Below are 16,617 nucleotides of genomic sequence, written 5' to 3'. Positions count from 1 at the left end.
ATATAGATGTTACATCACAGAAAATGTTGAATTATTTGAAAAATATCACAACACAAGGTAGAGTCACCTTGTACTCACAGTATTTGTGTTATTTGCTATTCTGTATGTCCAGTTGTGTTACAGTGCACTTGTAGTTTGACTTGCTTGTAAGCCTTTTTTTAATGGTTTTGCTTTTCATTTAGGCCTCCGATTTTTAGTTCGCCTCTGCACAGATATGGGGCTGAAGGAAGTCCAGGAATATATGACAAAGCTCAAGAAAGTGGAAAAATTAAAAGAAATAAGAGAGCAGGTAAGCTTGTTTCTTTCTGTGATTATACAGTATCACTGCATGTACATAGATGAAGCTAAAATACTGTTTGTGATACTTCAAGATAAAGTGTGTATTAACTTTCTAGTTTAGAGAGGCTTGTGGTTTGTGGTTTTTCAGGTTTTTAGTTTTGAATTACTGATCGGCCTTATATCTGTCTGCACAGTTTTTGAGCACTGGTTTTTCTGTAATTTTTAAAATACTGGTGAAAGATGGGTTATGTGGATGTGATGGGAATGTTGGAGCCACCCACATAATTCAATATCTCTGGAATGTCGTCTTTCCTACTTACTTGCCAGACTGCATAAAGTGTATTTATGAGCCAAGTAATAATGCAACTATAGGGAGAGAAGGGGAGCCTAAGAATTTGTCCGCGTAGAACTCCTTTTAGCTATATACAAAGCTGTGACATTGACAGATTACGTAGGTAGAAGTAAATTATTCATGTTGGTGACAATTTTTAAACTGAAAAAAAAAATAATGGAAAAGCTACAGACTGTGAAAGGTATGAGATTGTAACTTGCCTTCTGTTCAGAAAAGTGAGTATGTGTGTGCACGTATGTGCATCGTTTTCGTGGTATTTCTGTGATAAAGTAAGATTTTAAAATTAAGATCAACTACCTGTTTGGAAAGCATTATCCATGCTGTTGAGCTGCCAACTGTTCAAGCTTGCTCTTCCTATCCAGTGTATTGCCTCAAAGCTACGTAGTCACATTAGGACACAGTAAGTTTTACCTGATTTACTCTGACCCTAGTAACACTTACTGGCTCCCTTTTGATGTCAGATAACGTGTAAATGCATCCTTAGTTACTTCAATTCCAGAGAGTTTGAGTATATACATGTATGCTAGTACATTTTAAAAATTAAATTGACAAATGGAAACACTGATCAAAGGATTCCAAGTTTATGCTACAATCTTACTTTGTGGGGTGAGTTGAAGTATATTGGTTTGGCTTTTCAGTAAATGTAAAATTTAAAGCACTTGGAAAAATGGACGAAAGAAGGCATCCCACAAATGTAGTGGGACTAATATTCCTCCGTGTCTCACCTATAGTGGTATCAGTAAGCAAAACAGATGACCAGATGTAATGTTCCTGTTCTGCAAAACTCATAATTAAGAGATCTCTCTGAAGTGTGTTAAACAGGCTTTGCTTGGTTTCTAGGGAATATCAGTTCAATGTCAGTGATATAAATAGTTCTTTGCAATAACTTCCAATACCTCAGGGCCTTACTCTGGAAAGTTCAGAGATGAAACCAGTTAAAATGGGATTATTTTTTAGCTGGTAAGAGAGAGGTCCCTGGAGATGGAGAGGTTATCTATTTCCTTGCATATAATTCCAGTATTTTTTTACACTGAATATATTAATTATGTACCATAGATCTGCAAATGTTGAGAATTCTAAGGAAACCACTTTTTTCCTTTTAAGAAAGTTAATGTCTGAATATGTTTAAGAAAAAAAAAAAAGTAAAAGTAAAATTGTCACATCCTCCTGTTTATTTCATGTTGGATGTGGGAGCTTTCCTGAACACGTTTCTATACTTCCTGGTGGGGAAAAAAGCTACCAGTAGCATATTAAAAAAAAATAATAATCAAAGTTATTTAAGATTTTAATAACACAGAAATTAAGTTTAAATTATGGTGGTTTTTTTTTATTCAGACTACATTGTGTTAAGGGACTTCATTGAGTAGTACCTTAATGACAGAGGTATCAACGGAACCCAGTACAGATGCATGGTAGCACACGTTATGGCATAGTTATTTTAGGCCATTCAGACTTCAGTAGTGATCATAATTCAGCCATGGCATGGAAAACTCACTGTTTGTATTACATTTCAGTATTCCTGTTAAGAGTCTGGTGACTCTGTCCTGTCACAAAACTAACCTTGTAAAGCAGAATCAGAGAGTGGTTCAGGTTGGAAAGGACCTTTAAAGATCGCCTAGTCCACCCCCCTGCCATGGGCAGGAGCATCTTTCACTAGACTAGGTTGCTCCAAGCCCTATCCAGCCTGGCCTTGAGTACTGCCAGGGATGGGGCAGCCACAGCTGCTCTGGGCAACCTGTGCCAGTGCCTCACCATCCTCACCGTAATTTTTATTTTTTTCCTTGTGCCCAGTGTAAGTCTACACTCTTTCAGTTTAAAACCATTGCCCCTGGTCCTGTCACTAGAGGCCTTGGTAAGAGGTTTGTCTGTATCTTTCTTATGAGCCCCCTTTAAGCACTGAAAGGCTACAATAAGGTGTCCCCAGAGCCTTCTCTTCTCCAGGCTGAACAACCCCAACGCTCTCAGCCTCTCTTCACAGGAGAGCTGCTCCAGCCCTCAGATCAATTTTGTAGCTCTCCTCTGGCCCGGCTCTAACAGGTCCATGTCTTTCCTGTGCGAAGGACTCCAGAGCTGAGTGCAACACTCCAGGTGGGGTCTCATAAGAGTGGAGTAGAGGGGGAGAATAAGGTATCTATGATGGCACTTCCAACTAGTCAAAGCCTTAAGGTAGATCTGCCTAAATATTTTCCTACAGTTTGTTGCCCAGAAAACAGGCTTTTGAATTCAAGTAAGCCCGATCCTATTATAATTTAAACTAAACCAACTTTTTTATAAACAGAGAAAACTGAAATGCAGTAGGATTAAAAAAAACAAAAAAACCCCAAACAAAACAACCCCCTCAGCCCTGCCCTGCCCCCTCAAACCCATCACCAACAATAGAAATCAAGCAGGTTTGTGGTCAGCTCAGTCAGCTTCATCCCTGGCAGGTGGGCACATGCTTCCAGCTTGAGTAAGCTCAGTGAGCTTCTGAATGGCAGCAAAATTCTGCCCCTGCAGTTCCTGGTACGTTCTCTTCAGAACCTTTGAAACTTGATCAGTTGCTTCCTGCTCCTTCTTGCAGTGCCTTGTCAGGGAGAGACGTGGACCCATCTCCCTCTTCTGGCTCTCTTGTCTGTCACACTCTGAAATCTCCCCAAGTTCAGTGTCTCCTCAAGAAAAGGAACAACTTTTTCTACCCCTCCAAGGAATCCACTTACCCAGTTTTCTTAAAAATCGACACCATTGTAGATGTAAAGGAACAAAGACTCTTAAGAAAAGAAAGATATTTTAGAATGTGCTGCGATTTAGTGTACTGCTGTCCTGTAGTAGAGATTGAATATCTTTCTGTGACTGTGTGTCTTTTTGCTATTGGTATTACACCTGGGTTCCCATCCTCTGGTTTTGGGTTTGGGTATATTTTTTTTGTTGTTTGCTCGGTTGGGGTGTGTGTGTGGTTTTTCAGTCTTATGACTACCATCTGGCTTTGGAAATTACTAGGTATTTTTGTCCTAAGAAATGCCAACTGTCATCCATGACCATATAGTCATAAACTATACTTTCAAGTTCTAAAATTACCAAATTTTAATATTTCACCATGTAAGTTTCCAATAGGAACAATGGTTTCAGTTAGCAATACCAGATATAGTTCAGTTCCTGCTCCCAGTTTCAGACTAACCTGTGATTTCTTGATTGCACCCAGTAAAGAGAAAATAGATAAATGCTAGTGTAATACACCTACATTTCAAAGTCTGCACACAGACTTAGTCTTCCTGTAGAAATTTATCAGAATTTGCTACTCTGGCATTGTTTTTCGAGAATAAGTATATCCACATGGAGTTTATTCCAAAATAAATATTCTTGAGTACTTATTTCACTCAGTTCTCAAACAGGGACAAGTTGTTAAATACTTCCAGCCAAGAATCTGGGAACATCTGTGGGGTTCGTTCCCTGTAGAAATTTTTCTCCCTGCCTCTTACAGGATTGGATTTTTAGTGTAACCTTCGTATGTTGGTGGCTGGGTGGGTTTGTTTGGTTTTTACTGCATTAATCTTCCTTTTTTCATGTTTCAGTTTAAAGACAACAGGTAATGGTGTAAAAGTTCACACAACCTTCTTGGCACTGATGTATACACACATTACTATTTATTTCCGTTAAGTGAGCTTAATGACTGATAATGAGGGACTGATTGGGTGTGGTGTGAAGCAGTGATGATAGGTACGATTGCTACGAGGGACTTACTGCCTTTACCTTCAGGCATCTGCATATGGACTAATCATCCTAAATGTCTTTTGCAGTCATGGGAGAGAAATAGGCAGTTTTAGGGTGGAAATCATTGGACCTATTTTAAATGTCTGCTTTCAGTATAGGATGACTTATGAACTACTCACTTGGAACTTTACAGGAATTAGTCATATGCTTAAGCTGTAGTACTTCTGTAACGTTTTGGGAGTAAGGTCCTAGGATGCAAATGCCACAAGGGCACTGTCATGTAGAGACCGCTTCCCTCTGAGAGACAGCAGCTGAGCTTCCGCTGGCAGACTTGTTGTCAGTCATTCAGCATCTGGGGAGTCTGAATGTGCTTCCTGAAGGGCTGATATATGCTACTTCACTGGACTGTGAATAGGATATTTAATCCAGCATTCAGAGAACATATTTTAGACGTGAGGGTTTTCCAAAATAAATAAAAATTATGAGAAATTTTGATCCCCAACTGGATCACTCCAAGACCATTCCTGGTTTCATGCTAGGCTCTCTGCTTTCATGTCTGACTCCTGTGAGTTTTGATTTAAGGGTTATTCCTTTTTCTGGTGGCATGAATCTTGAAGGTTCTTTCACTTCTCTGTCATTCTAACTTTGCCAGACTCCGTGAGGTTTTTCTGGTGAAAAATGAGTGAAGAAGCTACAGTAATTGACCTGAATACATGGTTAGGTGGTGCGCACATGTGTTTTAATCAGATCCTGAATTCATATTTTGGAATGAGATGCAGAGACTAGTTTATTAACAGCCGAGTGCTTTAAATACCAAGGTTTTGTACCTACCCATCAAAAAGTCCCTCACAGAGATGTACCTTCTTGTAATTGACAAGATACATGCATGAGAAACTTGGTGTTTTGCCAGAAGCAGAGTCTGTCATGGGATACAGAGGTATTGCTTTGATAAACTGTTAAAAGTTTTCAAATAACACTTAAAAAAAACACAGCTGGAAGATGTTTATGGTGCCTTCCTCAGTGCAAGAGAGCTGACTTTTCAAACACAGCTTTTCAGGTATTTACCTTCACCTTTATCTTGCATTTAACACTCAACAGCAAATTAAAATTTGCTGTGAAGTACAGTGCTGTGCCAAGTATTCAGAATTTAAGATCTATGGGGTGAATAGCTCTTTTTATAGATTTCCCTACTTTCCCCGCTTTGAATCTTTACAATAATAAAACGCTTGTGGGATTTACAAGACATTAATAGGCAGGGGCTACTTTGAACTCATGCAAGAAGGGCTATGTTGCCTGTTTTTTCAGCTGTACTTTACAAAAGTACATCTGAACTATTTTTATGCACGTTCCTTGTATAAATTTTATCTGAAGAAAAATAATTTATTGAGATTTTCTGTTTGAATTTCATAGAACTCGTTTTATGTAAACGTTGGATTTAACATTGATTTTAAGGACTGTTTTGTGCATTGAAAAACCAAGGTTTATTAGTTACAGCGTAGTAAGCCTAGTTTAATGTTCTTCTACTGTTTTATTAATGAAAGCTAGGTTGAGTTTTCAGTGATTATCTCTAATGTATATTTCTAAATGGGGGTTTTGTTCTGTTCTTTTCAAATCTTTTTCACTGTTCTCCAGCGCATTAAATCTGGCAGAGATGGCAGCGCACGTAGCCGCAGAGAAGGAAATGTTGCTGGTGATACCAGTAAGTACTTAATGCTTAAACATCAGATTTGTCATGATCCTAAAGAAAACAGTTTTCCTTACAGTGTTTGTAAAACCAGTTTACATTCTGAAATGCACACAAATATGCATTGAGTAATATGCGAGTACTTCACAAATTTTGTTTCATGCCTTTTGATAATTTTGATAATCTCATTGCTGTATGAAACCTCAACCAGTATAGATGGATTTGGTCTAAGGTTTGTACTTTATATACAGATCTCAGTGTATTCCAAAAGCTAAATTTCTACTTGTTTTCACTACTCTTGACTTGAACTTTTTTGTCCCATTAACTTTGGAATATTTACTATAAGGAATCATTTATTATAACAAAGCAGAACATGTAAGCCATGAAAAACAGGAATTTGTTGTGTCTTTGTTTAACATGGAGGAAAGGGAATTTTGTGTCCACCGTCTTGTATATTACGTTAGGTGTTTGTTACAAGTACAAGAGGCTATTTTGTGCAACCAACTCCATAAATAAGGAAAACACACCCATGCTGTCTTTGAGCTCCCTCTTCCCCTTTTCCCAGTATAGCAGAGTGAAGTACTAGCATCTTTGATAGAGGAAAGCTTGCTTTTGACTACTAGTTTCTCTGCTGCTATCGATTTACAATGCTGACTTTCATAAGTTGTAAAACTCTACCTCTGGAAACTGGACTGTTTCATCTTTTCTGCACTAGGTAGTCTGCATATTGCTGAGCTAATGATTTTCCCCTCACATTATTAAATCCATGAAATGTTAGTAATGGTAAACCTAACTGTTCCCCACTGCTGTGCTAAGGAATCTAGCAGACTTTAAGCTACTTCAGCCACCTGGGGAAAAAAATAAAAATCCCTATTTTGACCCAAAAAGGAAATTGTTTCTTTGTATTCTGCTTTTGGTTTATCTTAATATCAGTGGGTCTCGTAAAAAGATAAGCCCTATAAATTCTTGCTTCTCTTCTCTTCCTTTTACAGAGAAATAATGTATGGATTTTTTTTTCTTACCTGTTAATCTTATTTCTCCACCTACATAGCAGATGCTTTACTATACTTATCCAATTCTGTAGGGTCATGAAAAGTCATGTTAGATTTATGAAGAGTGTTCTCCTGGGTTCTCTAAGGGTTAAGAATGAGTGTTGGGTACTTAAGAGAAATTTCATTCCTTTTTCAGCCCAGTAGTTTTACTAGAGAACTTTTAAATCATTTCTTGATATGTAGGAAAAACACCATTCACCTAGGATTGAATTTTACCTGTTCTGGGCCTCAGGCCAAAGTAATTCTTGGGGTGAAATTCCTTATTTTGGTAGCAGAGAGGGATGGAAATGTTTCTGGCCTCTCCTTTTTTACATAAGCCCTATGATCAGGCAGCCAGCTGGAGGTGCTAGCAAAACAGCAGTGTAAGAAAGCATCGTTCCCTGATTTCTGTCGTAAAGTGGAGATCCACTTTGGCTTATAATAAATGGAAATTAAGAGCAGCATTGGTAGCAGGCAAGGGTATTTACAGTTGTGCAAAACATTGCATCAGACATATAGGCAAAGAGCAGAAAGGTTCTCTTTTCTTACAGCTGTATTTTGTAATTATCTCTATCCTCATTAGTGAAAAAAGGGTATGTTAGAAGGAGTGAGTCAGTAATTTAGCAAAAGAGCATATAAGTAACAGTCAAGATGGAAAAATGCTAAGACAATGTTAATCCCCCCAAACTACCAGTTTGGCAATACTTCTTTTAAAGACAGAATTATAATCTATGAGTTGTCTTTTTCTTAAATTAAAAAAAAAAAATTAAAAAATCCCTTCCTCTCCCTTCCAAAGTTGAGCACATGAGGAACTTTGACTGCAAGCTCTAGTAATTCCAAGGTATTACTCTCGGTATGGGGGGGAAAGAGTAATGGGCAAAGAGCGAATGCAGACATTTAGGATGGTAACATAAAGAGGATGAGAGGGTAAGCAGGGTCAGAACTGACCTAGAATTTGTCCTATCAATAATTCTTAGATTGTTGCTCAAGATATTATGTCAAATTCATGAAAGAATGGGAAAAAACGGAATTTGGGACCAAATCTGTATAAAAGCATTTTTGGGAGGTCTCAGTTATACAAATACAGTGTCAAAGATCCAGCCTTTCTGGAAATGACTCGGCAAACAAGCAGATGTACAAAGAAGGTCCTGTATTGAGCCTGGAGTTAACTTTCTGCTGGGATTCCTAATTAAAAGTTGTGGTGAGCTGTGCTAACATGTATTTTTAGAAGGCATCAAAGGCATTATGCATTTTTTTAACTAGTAATGTTGATTCTGGGGAACCTTATCAGTGAAGAAACTGCACGGTCATGGTAACAGATGTTAAGGACTGTGTTGTAGTGTGTCTACGTTTTACTGAGGGTGCCTGAGAGAAACGCGAAGACCCAAACATTATTTTGCCCAATGTTTGGTGGTTATGAGTCTGTATTTTTCAGATTTCTGTATATGGCCACTTTGAAGATGCATATGAAATATAAACACGGTTATTTTATTTCAGAATCTTAATACACTATTGATAAAATAATAGCTTCAAAATAAAAAAAAAATCATTTGTATACATTTTAAGATTAGTCTTTTCCACTGGTGTTGCCAAGACCTAAAGGGATCATTTTCCTACGCTGTATGAGGGATTTGCCTTCGTTACTGAATCCAGCGAAGCATGGAATCCTCCTTAGTTTAGTACTTACTAGCTAAATGAAGTGTGTATACATTCCAAATATTTTAGGTGTGATGAATGTTTTATTTCTTTCCTCTTACCAGCTCACTGTCCCTATCCTTGCTGTCATTCCTAACAGATTCTGCCTCCACCCCCAAAGTATTTTGTCCCTATGCAGCTATTTATATTAGGAGTATTAATAATTCAGGCTTCCTTGTTTTAGGAGTTCCTCCTAGAATTGCTTTTAAAGAGCAAGATAAGAGGAAAGAGAACTGAGTCAGTTGGGTTTGTACTTCATAGGACACCTACAACTTTGGCAATATAAATTAAAAAAGAAGGTGCATGAGATGCATTAAAGCATAATTTGAAGAATATGATTATCTATCCATCTGTGCATGGATGGTAGACAGAATGGAAAAAGGGAGACTAAGAAAACTGACCTCTATATCAATGTCAGTTAAAGTCTGCTCTGGTCTTGTGAGAAGGATAAGCATTAAATCTAAAATGCCTACCCAAAACTGAACACATTTGTTCACTCTTATTGTAAAACAACAAAACTTTGTTATCCCCACAATTATCAGATTTATGATTTTCAGTCTTTTTTATTCCTGTTGGAAGTAGATGACATTGATACACTCTCTTAAAATTCTTCTTTTTAATTTAAAAAAGGACAAAGAAAAAAAGAAGAAAAACAAACTAAAAAAATCTGAAGGGAACTAACAGTACATCTGAGTTTAGACAGTTCTCAAATATTTCCTTTGCAATAATCTTTTCTTGTTTTCATACTCAGTTTTTTTGTGTTTTGCAGAGATATGATAGTAATATCCAGAATTTGGAAGTTAGGACACTATGGTTTTTACTACCTCAAGAGATTTTTACTGTTCAAAAGCATAAGGCCTTTCATAGGTAAAGTATGACTTTAAGGAATACATTACCACAGCAGTGTTTACTTGGTCTCTGCGTTTGCCCTGCTGTCTGAATGGGAAGTTTTGTACTGGCTGAGAGGAGCCATGCAGTCTCAGAGAGCAGCCCAGAGAAGTGGTGTTGAATTCAGAAGATGAAAGGCTGAGCACTTTGCATTCTCCTTTTTACCTAAGCCTGCCCAGATGAATTTGAAAAGGAAACCGCAGAAGAATAATTTAGGTGTCTTTTCCCTTTTTCATCTCACCTGTGAAATTGTCAGTGGAGAAATGTGTTTGTCTATCCCAAACAAACATCCCATATCCAAACACCCTTTACTGGCCATAGGGATGTCCTCATATAATTTGGAAGCACGTTATAGATGTTAGGGCTATAAGAATCTCAAATAATCTTGACTGTGATAGAGGCAAGAGATTCTTTTGTTACCCTGCAGCCAGGACTTCACAATCACTTATATTTTCTAGGCTTTGTGTGCCTTTGATGCCTCATTAATTAGAAATAGTTGTGGGATGGTTCCATTGGTTGTGTGTGGGGAAAAAACAATAATTTAACAGACAGGGAAAATATGAGTGAAGAAAACATCTTAATTTGTTTTCTGCATCTGAGCTCACCTAAGGAGTTTGCCGAACTGACATACCATGAACAATTTTAATTCAACAGAATTTCAAACCAAAATTAACTGCAGCAGAGTTAAAAATTGCATCTGCTTCCCATGCTGTTTCTCAGTTTTAATATGTTGCTTTGCCTGCTGTGCTGAACGTACTGTTCTTTTTGGTCAAACCGAACCAAAGCACTCTCTTCTCCAAAAATGGTGTCTTCATCCCAAAGATGAAAGATACACAGAGCCGCATTTAAACACATTCTGGATTTAGTGAAGCATCCGTAGTCTTTGAAAGCGTTAGCCCACTATGCACTTCATTACATAAATATTTTACAAAGGAGGTGGATTACCAGACAACCTTACCCTTTGATGGCTTTTCCTGATGAGTAAAATGGTACTAAGAATTCTGATTTATGTCTTTTGTCATACTAGAGGAATTTCAAATGCAGTAGTCTTATCACTGTTATTGCAACTAGTGCAGTTCCTTTAAAAAATAAGTATAAATATCGTGGATTTTATTGGTTGAAGTGATATACACACAGGTATCTTGCTTAGTAGGAAGTACCGAAACACTTAAAAAGATAGAATCTATTTTGCTAGATATCACTACTTAAAATAGGATTATTCCAAAATAGGATTACTTTTGCAGTATGCAGCGTTATTCATTATTCTGCTATATGAAATTAACCATTTTTTTAGGCTAAGTTTATACTTTGTTTACATATATATGAACATACATATATATATGAAAAAAGAATAATTTTTCCCCCTTTAAATTGTATGTGGAGGAATTATTTTAAGTTAGTTTTTGTAGAAAGTTGGACAAATCTGAATGAACAGAGCATACAGTACTTCTAATACAGTAACTTAAATATCCTAGGTATATGGACATGGTTTTTAAATGAATGAGAGGAAGGAATGTGCTGTAAAAGATGTTAGCATGCAGAGTATATGATTTATGTCTTTATATGCCTAGTTCTCAGTTAAGGCTATTGAACACAGACTGTGAGGGAAAGATAATGTCAGCATGATAATCCAAGTCTCAGGTATAATCATATTACAGAGTAACTGTTGAGTTATTTTAAGTAAAAAAAAAATAAGGAGCATGTATTAGTTGTGGTGAAGGTTTCCTTAGATACAGAGAGCAGTTTAATTCAGCAGTAGTCTTCCATTATTCAAAATCTTTATTTAATTAGGAGCATGTGTTTGTACAGTTACTAGCATAATGCAGGTAGAATGAATTTGCAGTTTGAGAAATGTCTACCTGTAGTCCTTTGATTGCAAGTGCAATCAAACAGAAGTTAACACTCAAAGCTGTACTATTAGTAGAGAAAAACTACCAAAAAAAAGCTTTTTGTGCAGTTTTTATTATTATCCTTTGTCCTATTGTTCGCTTTGTTTTCTTCTGTGTATTACTTTAGTGAAAGTTAGTTTCATTCCCACAATTCAAAAGCTGGAATGTATATAAAATCTTTTTCCGGTATTTGAGAGAGGGGGGCAGGGGACAGTGAGTAGAAACTGTAAAACTCACCTGCCAAAAGTATGCATGTCTGATAAAATGCTTTAAAAACAGTTCCTACTGTGAAGTTCTCTTCACTGTAGAATACAAAAATCCAGAAGTCTACATTGCAAACTTATATTCCTTAACATTGGCCAAATTATGTATGTATGTACACTGAATAAAAACATATAGGTGATTCATCTACTATGTAGATGATCTACTATGACCTACAAAAAGTAATTTCAAGGTGAGATTTAAACTTCTGGCTATTCATGTTATATGGTCAGCAGAATTTTTAATAGCTGCTGTAATGGCAGCCAAATCCTGTATCCCATGGCAGAGTGTCAAGGAAAAGCTTTGCCCCAAATGGCTCAACAACGAGGACATTGCTCCTGAAGGATGGAACTGTGGGTCTGGACTCCCTCAGGTGAAGGAAGGCATTGAGCCAGACCTGAGCTGCTGGCTGACATTGTGGAAGATAGATGGTGTCAACCACCTCTTACTTTCTTCCAGATGTACTTTAAAGTGTGCTGCTCTTCCACATTTTTAGGTATGCTCAGAGTGTAGTACAGTCCATGGAGACCTGATGTAGTTTTGCATATTAGCTTAATTTAAACTAATTGTGGGCTGCTACCAGAAGAGGTGTTAACCTTCCCTTCACTCTTCCTGTAGATATAATGGTCATATAGAGGTAAGGTGAGCTGCATTACCTTGCTGATCCCCTTCAGAAAAAGTTTTTATTGAGTTATTTTAAACGTATCGTAACCTACTCCAGCACAGCCTGCTACCACTTGACAGCATGTGGAGGGGGATGTGATGGAGGGCAGAAAGGGCAGGGTGCTCCTCTCTGTGGTGAGGCGGGGCTAGATTGGTAGGTTCAAAGTGAAAGAGGTGGAACTCCTTCTCTCAGGTTGTTCTGGATTTTGCAGGGGCTCAAGGGAAGACTGAACAAGTCCTTAGAGAATAAATCAATCAATCCACTATTAAATATGAAGAGCTGCCCCCTTTCCCAAACACATCCTTGATTTACAAATTGTTGGAAGCTAGGAAATTATTCTTGGAGAGGTACTGTATATGCTTGCTCTACTTACGATGCTCTTCTCTAATCATCTTTTTCTTTTGGATGGACAATAAGCCAGTTTAGATAGGTCTTTAATCTAGTAAGGCATCTATGTTCTTGCTGCTTGAGTGTCAAGACAACGCTGTGCCCATAGACACTTACTCTTCATAGTTTTTCCCAGGGTGTATTCAAGTCAAGGTGGGATGTACTTGTTCGAATAACTTGCTGCTTCTGGAAAGAACAGTTCAGAGCCTCTAGGCGCTTCTTTCCTTTCACATTCCTGGTCATATGTTCTTGCTGCTTCCCTTGCACTATTGTAGCATTAATCTAACCCTTTGATGACTTGGTTCAGTTCATGAAGTGCAGTAAATAATGTGTTTGGGCAACTGAATCAAGCCTGAAGCCTAAAAACCTGCATTTGCTTGAACAGCAACGTTTGCTCACTGTCACAGCATTCACAATCCCATTTATTGAATGGCTGACAGTCGGAAATGGGAACTTGCTGCAGGTGTCTTGCTGCTCAGGATGGCCATTTTGGGCAACTCAATCATAGCGGTAAGTGCTTAAGGAACTTCAGAGCTATGCAGGTGTTGGGGGGGTGGGGATGGGGGCAGCTGGTGAGGTTTAGATGCTTCAAGGGTTGTACAGCTGCTAGATGGGGAAAGAAAAGGGAGGGAAATTTGGCTTTACTGCCTTCATGGATGTAGCCCTAATATAACTTAAAGGTCCCAGAATGTCCCAAGAAAGCTTGTTTTCAATTGTTTGTTTTAGGGCAGTAAGATGTACAGGTAATTTCTGGGTATTATGTTTGTCTACCATCCTTTTTTTCTTCCTCTTGCAGGTAATATAAAATCTTTCACCTTCCTCTAGTGGTGTTCTTCTCCTTCACAGTTGAAATCCTTTGATATGCCATCTTCTTCATCTTTTCGTTACACCCAGTTCTTCCTTTCTGGAACCAACCAATTAATCCTATGGAGTTTCTTTGATCAGTTTTTCCCTAGTACAGCTCCTGCTGTATTGTTCCTGTCTTTATATCTCCTTCCTGCTTCCTCCAACTTTATCCTTGTTTTGTAAATTCCTTGTTTTCCATTGCACAAGACTGCCACCTTCTATCCTACTCATTCTCTCCCTGTTAAACATTTTGTATCCTCCTCTAAACTGTCCTCAAAATGTTTTCACCCCACCATCTTTGAAGCTCTCAGCATTCACCTTGTTGATGTGCAGGCCTGTCCAAAGCCCGCTGAAATCAAGAGGCAGCCCTTTTGTAATTTCACAGCACTTTGGTTGAGCCCCCACAGTCAAACCCAGTGATTGCTTTCCATTTCTTCAAATCCCTTGTTAAGCACCCACTTCTTTCATGAAACCTGTTGGTATGAATTGATCCAAGGGAGATCGAAGTACATTAAAATAGATTTTCCTGGCTTTGAAATTTCAACTGTAATTTGTCTCTTGTAAACGTTGACATGTGACTGCATGTATTAGATCTTTCTTGGAGCAGAGACATTGTCTTTCATTTCAGAGCTGAGTAAACTGAAGTCTGCAGTAGTATTTATAGAGAAATAACGGTTTGTCATCTTTGTGGAAGTTGTTTGTTTGGTTTTGAATACTAACAATATTTATAAAAAGAACATTTATAGTAAATAAGACAATGGAAAAGTGTTGCCAAGTCCAGACTTTGTAATTAACGTTTGCTGAATGAAACCCATTTTTCCTCCTTACAGATGGAAGACTTCTAATAACAGCATTGTTTCATGTTGTAAATGAGCATGTTTGTATTTGGCTGCATGGCATGTCCTGCCTTGTAAATATACCAAGCCAAACATGAAACATTTTCTCCTAGGAGAGAAAAATTGCATAAAAATTTGTTGTAGCAGCCGAAATTGAAAGTTTGCCATGAATCTGAAAAAGAGATTCAGAGGTGAACAGAATATTTAAAGTGTCTGGAATACTGCTGTGGCAAGAGAATGTTAATCTGATGTTGTCTGGGCAGGAGGCAGCCCTTGGAGCCAACACATTCCGTGGGGCCCTGCTGCAAACTGAGCTGCCAGCACAGTGTTTACAGCAAGATGCAGGGCCAGGATGCTCTGTATACATGAACACTGCCTGCCTGCCGTGCAGACAGCATATGCCAAATGTACTCTTCTAATTAAAAGCAAAATTAGTGTTGTATTTAACATTGACACTTTTGAACAGGTGGATCACACTAATATATTAGTGCACACAGACATATGAAATATCCATATACATTGTGACTCTGTTTATACTTGTCATGCTTATTTTAACTCCAAAATGTGACTGTAATTTATAAGCAACTGAAATGTTGAAGTAGAAATATTTTAATGCATTTACTCCAAAGTAAATAAGACTGTATATATTTTTTTAAATTAAAACACGTGTGGACACAGTGTCCATTGTGTTTTAATGACCACTATTACAAATGAGTACTGTATCCATCATGAAAAGATGGTTTCATCCAAATCTTGTTTGACAGATAGTAGCTGAATTTATGTTGTTCTTATATCATGATTTCACAGAACATAACAGCATGTTATATGTCTTCAACTGTTGTTGGTTTTTTCTCCTCCCCAGATAGTGGTGGTACCAAAGGGGAAAGACTGAGTGTCAAACTAAAAGCTTTTCCTGGAACAAGTGAACCCTATGAAAGCAGCACCAGTAAAGAAATAGGCAAGTGGGCATCTTATACCCTCTTACTTTCCTGGCCCTCAAAGAGAAGGGAGATGGAAAAAATAAGTTATTGGAAGAGCATGTAAAATTAGACAATTAAGAGAATATTTTCCTCATGAAATAAATGTGAAGAACGGCTTTAGCTTTGTTGTTCAAATCTCACTATAAAGTAATTGTGAATATTAAGAAATGTGGCCCATGTAAATACTTATTACTTTCAATATTTGTCTGCTGCATCCTTTAGTCAGTTCTTGTGGTTGTGCAGTCATAAGTTCTTCACTAAGACTGAATTTTCAAAGGAGTTTAAAAACCTAATCCATGTGGAATGTGGTACTTCCTAAAATGCCTTTCCTTAACCAACTCATCAGTCTCGCTGTTCCATGCACTTTTCTGAAGTCTTTTTCTCACTTAATGATAGTAATAAAATAAACTCTTGTGTTTGATTGTATACGTTTGAAACAAAGCTAAAATTACTTGCAGGTAACTGTTTCAAATGTATTTATTTAAACCCTAGATGCATCCTACGTAGATCCACTTGGACCACAAGCAGAAAGACCAAAAACTGCAGCAAGAAAAAGAACGGAGGAAGATGACTTTGCTGATGAAGAACTAGGAGAGGATTTGCTTCCAGAATAGCATATGGTCCACACATAATATTTTATCCTTCTACAAGTTCTAGCAGAAAAACTTTGACCCATGATGATTTTGTAGTGGATTTTGATAAAATACTTGTGAAATGCTTTGGATATATGGTATCTTACATTGAAAACACGGATATAAAGTTGCAGTGTCTTTTATAATTAATTTTAAAAAACCCTGAGGTTATTTTACTCATGCATCAAAACTACACAAGTATTCAAACTCATTGCAAACTATATCAAAGATGTAAAGCTTTTGCTTTCAGAGGTATGTCCAATGATAAAATGAAACAGCATCCCCCACAACTTCACCTTTGAATGTGAAATACCTCAAAGCAGTGTTGTAAAATTGAAAGTCCCATGTCCTTCATCCAAAGCCAGAATGTATTTAAGGCCTGTTAACTGCTTTTCTGAAAATGCTGGGTATGGCCTTGGTCATCTTTAGGGCCCTAATTCGGCAAGGCACTTAGTGCTGATACTGAAGAAAGCATCTTAATTTTAGTCTGTGCTTAGCAGAACTAG

The 16,617-nt window shown here is 37.6% G+C and overlaps 1 protein-coding gene across 9 annotated transcripts in view; it reads left to right on the top strand.

Annotated features, from left to right (window-relative positions):
- The window catches only part of IFT88 (intraflagellar transport 88), a 57,145-nt gene extending 40,907 nt beyond the window's left edge, over positions 1–16,238 (top strand). For all 9 annotated transcript variants that reach the window (XM_040583625.1, XM_040583627.1, XM_040583628.1 and 6 more), the window contains 4 exons: positions 183–289; positions 5,951–6,017; positions 15,362–15,457; positions 15,972–16,238. In XM_040583625.1, coding sequence (XP_040439559.1) covers positions 183–289; positions 5,951–6,017; positions 15,362–15,457; positions 15,972–16,093 — 392 coding nt within the window. In that variant the 3' untranslated portion in view covers positions 16,094–16,238. The remainder of the gene's footprint in view (positions 1–182; positions 290–5,950; positions 6,018–15,361; positions 15,458–15,971) is intronic.
- Positions 16,239–16,617: the final 379 nt, after the last annotated feature.

This window comes from Falco naumanni, chromosome 2, assembly GCF_017639655.2.
Source record: "Falco naumanni isolate bFalNau1 chromosome 2, bFalNau1.pat, whole genome shotgun sequence".
In the NCBI taxonomy this organism is placed as follows: Eukaryota; Metazoa; Chordata; class Aves; order Falconiformes; family Falconidae; genus Falco; species Falco naumanni.
The sequence above is the reverse complement of the archived record's forward strand: the minus strand, read 5'-3'. Positions and strand labels throughout refer to the sequence as shown.